The sequence below is a fragment of the Sinohyriopsis cumingii genome, chromosome 1 (assembly GCF_028554795.1).
Source record: "Sinohyriopsis cumingii isolate HCF-2022 chromosome 1, ASM2855479v2, whole genome shotgun sequence".
In the NCBI taxonomy this organism is placed as follows: domain Eukaryota; kingdom Metazoa; phylum Mollusca; class Bivalvia; order Unionida; family Unionidae; genus Sinohyriopsis; species Sinohyriopsis cumingii.
The window spans coordinates 74,272,512-74,285,913 of record NC_142961.1 but is presented as its reverse complement, the minus strand read 5'-3'; the positions used below and the strand labels follow the sequence as shown (position 1 = coordinate 74,285,913).

At 35.6% G+C, this 13,402-nt stretch overlaps 1 protein-coding gene across 5 annotated transcripts in view; it reads right to left on the bottom strand.

The window, feature by feature from the left end:
- LOC149807126 (protein EFR3 homolog B-like) overlaps nucleotides 1-13,402 on the bottom strand; it is a 138,046-nt gene that overhangs the window by 37,852 nt on the left and 86,792 nt on the right. For 3 of the 5 annotated variants that reach the window (XM_089962380.1, XM_089962388.1, XM_089962392.1), the window contains one exon: nucleotides 5,797-5,856. The exons of the other annotated variants lie outside the window; for them this stretch is intronic. In XM_089962380.1, coding sequence (XP_089818506.1) covers nucleotides 5,797-5,856 — 60 coding nt within the window. The remainder of the gene's footprint in view (nucleotides 1-5,796; nucleotides 5,857-13,402) is intronic. 5 annotated transcript variants of the gene reach the window in all.

Sequence of the window (13,402 nt, the reverse complement as noted above, 5' to 3'; positions counted from 1 at the left end):
TTGTGAGAACACTAATGCAAACTTTTTTCATACTTTCATTTTCATATTTACAATTAAGAATCAAACTGGAGGACATGAAATATGTTAACCATTAATAGGAAACTGAAAGATCTAATAATGACAATCTCAATATCTATATATAAAAAAAAGCAGAAAATTCGACCAACAATAAAAACCTAGAAAATACTGTTGGTTTATGCCTGAAAACTCCAGACAGTTTACACTATTGTTTTACAATAGATATATGACATTTTATTTATCAAACAAGAACAGCTTCTTTTTAATATATCTGCTCACAAAATCTTGAGCTACAATGCACAATGGCAGGTGTAACTTCCTGTATTTTTTTCTTCTTCACATCATTAACCAAGTTCAATGAGATAGATACCTTGAAGAGTATATGTGTTTGGGGATCCTCTAAATTTTAGTAATAGTCCTAATTAGAGCTATTAATAAAACTGTGAGGGCCTTGTGCCCATCTCCATTTGAGGAGACCAATTATTGTGATACCTGACAACCCAATGGAGATAAGTACAATTCTGTAATTTGCACTTAACTTTCTCTTGTAATGTTAATGTTATTCAAAAACATCTTACCCTAATATTCTTCCACTTCTTGGTCTACAGTCTGCAGGATCTGGGTTGCCAGAAGATATGTCATCAGGGTCTGTCCTTTTTCCAGGTGTGGTGAGGATGTGTATGAGAACTTCAACATCTGATGGATAATTGGAGGGAAGGGAATCCGGTAACATCTTTTTTTCTTTTGACTGTCTTATAGCACAAGGCAGCAAAGTGTGCACACACATCACACAAGGCAGCAAAGTGTGCACACACATCACACAAGGCAGCAAAGTGTGCACACACATCACACAAGGCAGCAAAGTGTGCACACACATCACACAAGGCAGCAAAGTGTGCACACACATCACTGAATACTTCGTAACTGACTAGCTTGTCCTCATTAACGTCATGAGCTGTTCCCACTGTCTGAGACGCCTTCTTTTTGGGAAATAAGTGAAGAGTGTATCTAATGTTTAAATCAATGTAGCATCCTGCTACTACTATCCATCTTTCCTCCATGGTGGTGTGCTACACAGGTAAATGAAATGATTGACACCTTGGACTAGGTTCAGTTCACTTTGTCACATGCCATTTGGATCATGGAAACTGCTTAAGTCATGTTCTGAACAAGTGCATTTTTCAACAGTATGTATAAAATGGAGAATGTCTCACCAACAATGCAAATATTTGTGCCTGGGTTTTTCTCCGCGATCTCCACAAAACTTATCACACCACTGAAGCATGATTTTTGGCTCCATTATATTTTTGAAGTGCCTGAAAGCTGTTCTTGCCAAAATGTTTTTTGTCAAATCTGCTGCAATTTTGTCCATTGATTTAAAAAAAAAAAATTATTAAAGGTTTTTCTATTTTATCACTGGCAGACATATTTGATGGAAGATCTGCATCATTTGAGCAAATTTGAAAGCAATTTATGTCTTGATGCCTTTGGTAAAAATGATGAATTTTTTGGAGCCATTTCTCAGAAAAAGACATTTAAAGGTTTTTATATTTTTAGTAATGGATACCATATTTTATGGAAAATCAGCAGGATTTGAACAAAGCCATTCATGCCAAGATATTTTCTGTCCAATTAGGTAAATTCTACTGAACAGATTTTGAGAAGTCATTCATAGGTTGTCCTGTTTTTATTACTGAGTCATATTTGACATGGGATCATATTATTTGAACAAAAGTGGATGCTACGATGCTTCTTTCAAATTTGGTAAAATTCTTTTGAGTTATTTTACAGAAGTTTGTTGAAAGTTCTTCTAGTTTTTAGTACTTGCAGTCTTATTTGAAGAAGGACTGGAATAATTTGAACAAATATGAAGCCCATCATGCCAGCAAACCTTCTGCAAAATTTGATCAAACTTTGTTCAACGGTTTTTGAAAAGTTGTTTAAAGGTTCTTCTATTGTAAGTAATAGTAGGCATACTGGAATGATATTAAAGTACCAAATGAACAAACCTGAAAGAGCCTTGATGCCAGGGTCCGAGTAAAAATTATGTGGATGTCACCCCATATAAAATGATGCAAAAGCATGTCTAAGAAAGACTCCTTCAAAGCTTGACTGAAAATTGGATCAGCTGTTGAAAATAGGTTTTGAAACTGGTTACTAAGAAAGCCACACTGTTGCTAGGGAAGTCACCACACACAAAAAGTTTTGAGTATGTGCTTAGAAATATTCCTACCAAATTTGATAAAAACTATCAAAGCTGCTCTGGAATAAAAGATGAAAATAAGTTTCCCAATTTGGTTGTTCTCATAGCCACACCAGTGCCAGGGAAGCCACCCAGAACATAATTTTTGTGTCCTCAGGAATATTTCCAACATAGCTGATTAAAAGTGGCCCAGCATTTTTCAAGAAAAAGTTAAAAACAGAAATGATGGCTGACAATGAAAATAGCAATGATGACTGACAAAATGCCTGACAAATTACAACAGATGACAAACCCTTGATGCAGGGCCATACCATAATCTCACCTGCCCTTATGGCCAGGCCATGATGGATGGTACCCAACGGATAGTGGGCCATACCATATGCACACTTGATCTTATGGCCAAGCCATGACGGATGCTACACAATGGATATTGGGCCATACCATATACACACTTGGCCTTATGACCAGGCCATGATGGATGCTACACAATGGATATTGCGCCATACCATATGCACACTTGGCCTTATGGCCACGCCATGATGGATGCTACACAATGGATATTGGGCCATACCATAATCTGACTTGGCCTTATGACCAGGTGAGCTAAAGATTATACACAAATGTTGCTCAGTGAAAAGAGCTGAAAACAGCAATACTGACTAGCAACATGCCAGACAAATTGCAACATAATTATATAAAAAAACATATTATAAAAAACAGTATACAGAGTTATACTATCAGCTCAACTGACCATAAGTTAAAAAGCATAAAAAAGTTGTTCAGTGTCAACTAACTGTTCAAATAATTTCATTATAATAAACTGTGCTTAAAACTAAAAATGCATACTATTCATGCATAATACTAACACGTCATTCATCACGAAATATATGCAGTCATCTCTCAATATAAAGCACCTTGGTATAGTGTGACCCCTCACATAAAATAGGTATGATGAAAAAAATCTCTCTATAGTGTGACCCACACACATATCGTAGGTATGATAACGAATATCAGTACAGCGTGACTCCCATCACATAACACAGGTATGATAACAAATCTCAGAATAGTGAGGCCTCTCACATAACATGGGTATGATAACAAATTTCAGTATAGTGTGATCTGTCATATAACATGGGTATAATAACAAATTTCAGTATAGTGTGACCTCTCATATAACATGGGTATGAAAACAAATTTCAGTATAGCGTGACCTCTCATATAACATGGGTATGAAAACAAATTTCAGTATATTGTGACCTCTCATATAACATGGGTATGAAAACATATTTCAATATATTGTGACCTCTCATATAACATGGGTATGATAACAAATCTCAGGTTTGGGACAGATAGTTGTTATACTGAATGTAACTCAATAAAAAAAACTTACTTATTAAGCAGTGCCTACATTGTGTGGAACTAGTAGGTTGGAAACTTTTTGCAGACTTATTGCCACATATAACTGTTATCTACCTGGTATATAATACAGATGGACATAGCTATGACATGTAGTGTCCATGTGTCTTTCTGTCTGTAATCCATATGTTAGTCCACTCATAAACATTTTTGTTTGCATAGCATAACTCTCAAATCATTAAAGGTGTTTCAACTAAACTTTGCACATGTCAGGCAAGTTGTGTAGAGATGCCATTGGATACTTAGAATTTTTCTCATTCATATTTTTTATGTTATGATCAATGCAAAGTGTAGCATTAGCAGAATATAAACTGAAGGTGTTTGACTATAGGGTACTAGCATAAGTACAGCAACCCCTCACTATATGGCCCTTTTTATAATTACATCTATTTTATATGGATATATTCATGGTTACCATTTCATTATGTATTAGTGAAACAATATATATGATGTATTTTATTATAAGCAGTATCAATGTAAGACTGTCTACTCTATGGCTCCTGTGGTCAGTGTCAAAATGAGGGAGTACCCAGTCATAGGGTTCTTTTAGGTGGAGTCTTAACATAACTGGGGAACAGGGTATGTATCAGTCACTATTTGTGACAATTTTCTCTAAACACTCATGTGTAACACAGGTAAATATTGTACCAAAGTTTTAATATAAACAGGTTCACATTATAGGCCAGGTACTCAATTACATTCACAGTCTACCCATTCCATGTCATAAATACTATGTACAACATACATGCTCTCAAAACTATTTTAGTACTTCTACTGACAATCATACATTATATGTTTTGTACAATTCAAAATTCTCAATATGAAGCAAAAAATTATTTCACTTTGCAAAGCAAGGTGAAAGATGCAGCACTCCTTCACTATAAGGCCCTCCATTGTAACCTGTTTCCTGTTATAAGGGAGGTATGACCATATATCAAATTTCACTGCATGGTAGTAAAGTTACATGTATCATTTACTTCATTATATGGTGGTCCTACTATTAGGTGGTGTACTTAATGACATCCATGGACAGCACTATAAAGAGGGAGTACTGTGTGGGGTTCTATGAACTATAGTAAGCAACGTACCGGTCAATGACTCTCACACAAATCAGCAAATGACCATCAAAGATTAGTATTTATAGCTCATACAAAACATCACAGGATGCTTAGGATTAAGTCATCATCATCGTCATTTGGTGTTTAAGGCCATTTTTAAGTGCTAGATAGGCTAAACATGGTGGCCAGTATACTGGTAGAGGAAGAACCTGTGAAAACCCAGGGAAGAATATTTGACCCACAGGAAGGTACTGGCAAGCTTTCTCACATACCTACATTGGCTGAGCCCAAGACTTTAACCCATGCAGACAGAGATGAGATGGCTTCTTGTGCATGTAATAATAATTGTAACAGATGGAAGATAAGATAAAGTCCTGGTTTGTAAATAAGGAGCATCAACATAAACAACAACTAGAAATGCCGCCAAAGATTTTTCAGGTATTATTTCTGGCACTTATCAATTCTCTCTCTCTCTCTCTCATGACACTGGGAAATGATCCTAATACCAACTCTAATATCAATCATGCTATTTGCCAACGAAATCACACTAAGAAAACACACCCTCTAGATCAGTCCCAAATTTTTTAGATAATTTGACTGAATAATACATTTACTGCAATAGGATTTTAGTACTGAGGAGAAATAGAGGCCACATTACTCATCTTAAATCAATTAGAAGTATAAAATATAACTTATGTGAAATCATGTTCCAGTATTGAGTAGTTGTTTATAGTTGTTTACACATTTCACCATATACATGGTCAATTTTTAGATGTACTTAATAATCATACAATGTTTCAGAGTACATGTAATATAAAAATCTAAATCAACATCAACAGTCGTGCGTTTATTTCCTCTATTCAAAAGGGGATTTTCAAAGATCACTTAAATGGAATAAGAAAAAAAATCCAACAGCCAGTAATTAGTACCCAATGCCTTCATTTAAATGAAACCATCAAGAAACAATGATGACTCAAGAAACAAAACTGCTGTTACATCCATATAATGAAAAGCATTATCAATCTGTCACTTGACAGTCTATACCAAAACATGCAAGAAGATTTCTCAAAAATGCTGTAGCATTCACCAAAGCATACTCACTTGGTAGTTTTACGTTTGGGGAACTCCGTCAAAACTATCTCACAATCTGGATCGCAAGCACTGTGAAATCAGTGAAAGGCAGTCAAAAACAGAATTTGCTACATCTACCTGTGCATACAATTTAACAGAATGACTGGTTACAGATTTTTTTAAAAACTGGTTAGCAATACCAGTGGAACCCATAACAATAAAATATGATTAAAATCTTTTTTTATTCCAGAGTGTAACTGGTAATTTTTGTAGCTTACTACAACTTTGAGGAGGGGTGTGTGAAAAGCTGTATTTTAATCTTTGTGATTCAATTATTTGTGTTTTGCTTGATTTAATAATAAACATTATTTCTCTTCAATACAGAGTTACAAGCTGACTGTTTCATAAGTTGGTATGAGCTGAAGTAAAGTTCGTGTCTTCTGTATCATACAGACATTTTAAGTGCTATCATATCCAACCATCAATAACCAGTTTTCAAGTGTCATCAGCATAGTCCCAAATCTGCTGTTGCATAATATGCTGACAAATCAGGGTCCATGTTTTTGCATAGTATAGTGACAGTTCAGGTTCTTAGCTGTTGCATAATATACTGACAGATTAGGATCCATGCTGTCACATAATATGCTGACAAATCAAGGTCCATGCTTTACATAATATGCTGAGAGATCAGGGTCCATGCTGTCATGTAATATGCTGACAGATCAGGGTCTATGTAATCACATAATATGTTGACAGATCAGGATCCATGCTGTCACATAATATGTTGAAAGACGAGGGTCCATGCTGTTGTATAATATCCTGAGAGACGATGGTCTATGCTATAGCACAATATGGTGACAGATCAGGGTCCATCATGATGCATAATATGGTGACAGATCAGGGCCCATTATGATGCATAATATGCTACAGATCAGGGCCCACTATGATGCATGATATGCTACAGATCAGGACCCATTATGATGCATAATATGGTGACAGATCAGGACCCATTATGATGCATGATATGCTACAGATCAGGACCCATTATGATGCATAATATGCTACAGATCAGGGCCCATTATGATGCATAATATGCTACAGATCAGGGCCCATTATGATGCATAATATGCTACAGATCAGGGCTCATGCTGTCGCATAATATCCTGAGACCATGGTCTTTGCTGTTGCATAATATGCTGACAGATCAGGGCCCATTATGCTGCATAATATGCTGATAGATCAGGGTCCATGCTGTTGCATGATACCATATACACTCGCATATTAGTCAACCTGTTTTACTGAAAATTTGAATCATGCAGAGTGGAGGTCATCTTATAAGGGTGACATACAACAAAATTTGATTCATGCAGAGTGGAGGTCATCTTATAAGGGTGACATACAACAAAATTTGATTCATGCAGAGTGGAGGTCATCTTATAAGGGTGACATACAACAAAATTTGAATCATGCAGAGTGGAGGTCATCTTATAAGGGTGACATACAACAAAATTTGAATCATGCAGACAGGAGGTCATCTTATAAGGGTGACACAACAAAATTTGATTCATGCAGAGTGGAGGTCATCTTATAAGGGTGACATACAACAAAATTTGATTCATGCAGAGTGGAGGTCATCTGATAAGGGTGACATACAACAAAATTTGAATCATGCAGAGTGGAGGTCATCTTATAAGGGTGACATACAACAAAATTTGAATCATGCAGAGTGGAGGTCATCTTATAAGGGTGAATACAACAAAATTTGATTCATGCAGAGTGGATGTCATCTTATAAGGGTGACATACAACAAAATTTGAATCATGCAGAGTGGAGGTCATCTTAAACTGTGACATGAAAAAAATTTGATAAATGTAGTGGTTGGAGGCTCTAGATGTCTGCAGTACACAAAATACTGTAAATTTAAATATTTTTATGTTGTCAAGCCTCTATTTCCATTCAGAAATGTGAATATGGAATGCAATATGTCAACCTTTTCATTATGGTATTTATTACATAATATTTATATTTACAGTTATTTGGAATTTAATAAGTTGAAAATATGGCTAAATTAAATACTACCCACTGCAAAGTGAAATGTATGTCAATATTGTTTACCATGGGTGTTTACTAGCAAGTATATTGCTTCCGTTTTTGTCCAAGTCTTAAAAACTTGTATTTTTATTAACTCTGTGTTTTGCTATATAAAAAGATCTGTTTGATGCAATAAAACTTTTGATTTAGGTTGTATTTTCCTTTTCCATAAGTTAGACTGAATTCTAAAGTGATGCTTCCAACGTTTTCTTCTTTTTAACATGGCCAAATAAGCTCTTGGCATATAAAGGCAGCACTCACTTCATTTTCAAGTTGACAATCCTTTTGATCAAGCCATGAATTCAATACTTGTTCAGTGTCAAGGAGAGTTCTAACTTCACCAGTGAATGCTTGACCTAAAATCTATTATCTTGTTTTTCCATGTGACAACCGTTTGAAACATGACTTTGCTCAATGCAAAGTAATGGTGGGTGGTTATTTTAACTCCCTGTGATCTTGCTGCCTGAATGACAGGTGTTCAGCTGCAGCCATTAATAGATTTCACACACTGTAGATAGAGCCCAAGCTCAGTCTCTATATAAGCACCCGTATATGACAGTGAAGCCAACGAAATGGAGTCAGATGATATTTACAATGACCAGATGATGATGATTTGCAATGGCTAGACAATGATGGAGGATTTCATAACTTTATCAGGCAATCAGGATGTGAATTCTTGGACTATGTACCAGATGAAATGAGATAGTTACATGTATATAGGATACTGTGTGTGATTCACAATAAATACAGTCTTACCTTTCACTGCTTATTTGTAAGATGCAAGAAATTAACATATTACGGGATAATGTGAATTGGATCCTTCAAAAATATTTTTATACTAGTTTGTGACCTATAATTGAATTCATGGATTTATCATATAAATGGATTTAAAATGTCAAGCAGTGTGGATTTTAATGGATTTAATTGAAACAAATTGAATGTTGCCAATTTATTTGTGACATATTTTACTCAAGAATACAAGTGTATTTTACACTTCTGTCATTACTTTTACTATATTTCTATCTATCCAGTTTGGGTTGTTTATTTTTCCGAAGTGCAACTCTGACTCACTGATGACAAGTCACACCTTCAGATGGATGTAACTTGCAAAAATACAGCCTGACTTATAAGAGGGTCAAAGAGAAATTATTTTTCTGTAGCCCTAAAATAGGAGAGTTGAATTATAAGCAAGTATATACAGTACACTGACAGATTAGGGTCTATGCTGCTGCATAATATGCTAAAAAATCTTATTCTATGCTGTCACATAATATGCTGACAGGTTAGGATCCATGCTGTCACATAATATGCTGACAGGTTAGGATCCATGCTGTCACATAATATGCTGACAGGTTAGGATCCATGCTGTCATGTAATATGCTGACAGGTTAGGATCCATGCTGTCATGTAATATGCTGACAGGTTAGGATCCATGCTGTCACATAATATGCTGACAGGTTAGGATCCATGCTGTCACATAATATGCTGACAGGTTAGGATCCATGCTGTCATGTAATATGCTGACAGGTTAGGATCCATGCTGTCATGTAATATGCTGACAGGTTAGGATCCATGTTGTCACATAATATGCTGAAAGGTTAGGATCCATGCTGTCACATAATATGCTGACAGGTTAGGATCCATGCTGTCATGTAATATGCTGACAGATCATGGTCCCTGTTGCATAATATGCTGACATATCATGGTCCATGCTGTTCTTTCTCCATATGATTGCGAGAAAACATCTGCAACATTATCATTGATTTCTGATGTTGAGACAAGTAGCTTTAACTTGCTGAAAAAGACTTACGTATTTCTGGAACAAATATCCAGATAGATATGTGATCATCAATATCAGTGATAGGCATTGACAATAACATAAGATAATAATAATTATAATAATAATAATAATAATAATAATAATAATAATAATAATAATAATAATGAGGGTTTAGTACATGGTTTAATCTTTAAACACACACACACACACACATATATATATAGACAAGATTACAAAGCAAACACTGTGAAATTATGAACAAAAGCATGCTGAAATAATTAAGGGTAAGGAAACATTGTTATGTCTTAAGTCTGTTGTTGCAGTCAAGGTAGGTGAGTTTTAAAAGCACTCTTGAATGAGATCAGTGTCATTGTGTCTATGTTCAACAAGTAATTCACTCCAAGTGGCTGAGATCTGGTACACAAAAAAAAGTTTTAGATGTAGCATGAGAAAAGATTATGTGCTTCAGTCTGGAGCAAACAGAGTCGGGGGAGGAGTCCTTGGTTCTTGGTATTCTAAGGATGATCAAAGCAGCTGTGTTTTAACTTTTGAAGTTTCTGTAGCAGATACTGAGATGAACCAGACGGAAGAGAATTGCAATAGTCCAGTCAAGAAAGTACAGTGCTATGGAACACACAGGTGTTTTAGTGGCATCAATTGAAAGAAAAGTGCAAATGGAGCTGATGCATCTCAGCTTCAGGTATACAGCCTTGCACATGTTCTTATGTTAGTGTAATGGGAGTTTACTGTCCAGAGTGACACTTAAGTTTCATATTGATTGTGTGAACTTAATGTTGGTCTTGCTGATACATATGGTTTGGGGTAAAGGATGGGAATGAGAAAATCTTTGTGTGGCTTCATTTTTATCATCTGCAGCTACTTACATGTAGTTCATGACTTCACATCAGAAATACACCTCTCTAAACCTTGGATGGTAGCATCAAAATCAGCAGGGAGACTAGATTTGTATATTTGGGTGTCATCAGCAAACAACTGGTTAGACCATAGATGATGATTTATGACAGTTTAGGAACTAAGTGTATGGAATGAAAAGAATGGGTCCAAGAACATAACCCTGTGGAACACCAAAACATAGATCAGCTGGGCAGGAATGCTTCCATTTATGGACACAATTTGTGACCTGTTTACTACATATGACTTTAACTATAGTAGGACTGAATCATGAATGCCAAATACATTGTGGAGATGGTGAAGTAATATCTCATGATCTATTGTGTCAAATGCCATTAAGGAGGGCAAGCACTAGTCTCGCCACTATCCAGAGAAAAGGTCATTAACTACTTTGATAAGGGCAGTTTTGGTACAGAACGACTGTATCTGCTTATGAATACTAAGACTGGATGAAAGTCGAAGCCTCTAAATATTATGGCATTCTCTTACAGCAGTGACTGCTCCGGTGGCCTAGTGGTTAGAGCATCTGTCTTGGATGCGGGAGGTCCTGGGTTCGATCCCCGGCTGAGTCATACCAAAGACTTACAAAAACGGTACTAACAGCTGCCTTGCTTGGCGCTCAGCATTAAGAGGTTAGTGTTAGGACTGGTCGGCCTGGTGTCAGGATAATGTGACTGGGTGGGGCATCATGCTACATGTCTGTGGCATGATGCCCCAGTGCTAGACATCACTATAAACTGCCACACTGCAGACATCGTAGCAATATGACGAAAAATTGTTAAAGCTACGTTAAAAATCCAGATCACAAACACTTACTGCAGTGTGAAGTTCATCAATAACTACTATACCAAGGAGAACACTTCTGAATGGATCTCTGCAAACAATTGCTGGCACATATTAGTCAAGCAATGAATGCAAGCATTTATCAAAATGTCCTTTTGTAGGAGGTAACAAAGTTGTTGGGTTTGCTTGGATGCCATACATTAGTTGGGTTCTGTTTTTCTTAGTACCAAATAAAGTTATATGATTAGAGATATAGGATATGGAGCTGATACATCAGGATGGTTTATGATACAGAGGTGATCTGATGCAAGTTTGTGGTACATAAATGAATGCCAGGCTATTATCATCAGGTCTATGAATAATTTATCTAAATGTGACCATGTTTTGGGGTGAGTTGGTTATTGGTTTTGGAGAAGTAACAATAACTAAACTTTCAAGATGGCTGATACGGTGGCCATATTGGACATAATTTGACAAAAGGCTCTTCAGTGGTATGGTCTATGTCGATGAGGAACTGGCCTCAGTGTAATTAAGGATTAAGCATCTCAAATTTTCTTCTTCAAACAGAGCTTACAAATCTTTCCTCATTTAGTTTAAATTAATTTTTCACTTAACATTCAGCTTGGTTATATCTTAAATTCTATCAAGGCAAGTTTTAGCTCATCTCTCAGTAGAACTAAACAATTTCCTCAAATTTGAGTAATTCCTCAACTCTTTTTATTTTTATGGGAGTTAACTTATATCATTTTTATAATATCAAGCACTGAAAAAATTCAATACTGGTAGAAGAATCATATGCAAGATCGTCAAAACTACAATTTGATAAGAAATTTCTGAGAATATTTAATTTAGTAGAAACGGAGCCTGGATAAGACATAGGAAACCAATGGACTTTGATAGCTGACCAGTAACCAATCCATGTGAGAAAAAAAATTAGGGATTAAACCATAGACCAAATAGGTGACCTGTAACCCATTTTTGTGAAAAAATGCAGGGGTCAAATCATAGACCAAATAGGTGACCCTTAACCCATTTTTGTGAAAAAATGCTGGGGTCAAACCATAGACCAAATAGGTGCAAGGCAGGTTCATTATGACTGCACTATCCAGATCACTGTGTCATTATAACAGGATGTTCTTTGCAACAAAAGGATTTTTGTCTGTAGTAAATATCCTTTCCATATACCCACCTAGGCCAAAAGAAAATATGTGTATTTCTGGTCGGCTGACCATCCCTTTTCTCACTGCAAACCATAGCCCTTTTTTCCCTAAATGGCAAATTTTTTTATATAAAAAAAATCACCCTATCACATTAAATTTATATGTTTATAAAAAAACTGACCTGCCTACTCTAATTTTAAAACCATTGCAATAGGAAACACAATAATTGTTTTTTTGGCCTTATAGTTAATACGAAAATCTGTAGTTTTAAATACCATATTAGTTGCAATGACTAAACTAAAAGGAACTAAGAATCATGTAAATTTAACTTTACTGAACTACTAAATTTTGACTACTTGGCAGATTCTCACCTGTATATCTACAGCATGAGTTAAGGTGTTTTCAGACTGTTTTACCTGTATGTATATCTACAGCATGAATTAAGGTGTTTTCAGACTGTTTTACCTGCAATACCACTACAATTTGATCTCTGAATTGTGATGTTGTTTGTAAAATATTCTTTTAAGTTTAAAGTTAACGTGGTCACTCATGGTAACCAACAATTAAGGCTTCATAAAAATGATTTGTTAACCAATATGTTCACTACATCATAGTAATTCATATATATGTGATGTGAATTCATTTTCTTCTAATGTTTTGAGAAATTTGTTTGGGTAGAGCTTAAATTCATAAAATATTGTTTCCACAAAAGGCTGATTGTTTACTGTGTCTCTGAATTTGTTAGTTATTCAGTCTCTGAATTCATTGTTTGTAGCAATCACATTAAAATCCATGAAAATTAGTACACAACGAAAATAGAGAATTCACAGAATAATTTTTCATGGTCAAAAGAGGCATTATTAATAGGGGATCAAAAGGAGCATAATTAAGTAAAGGGTCAAAGAAGCAG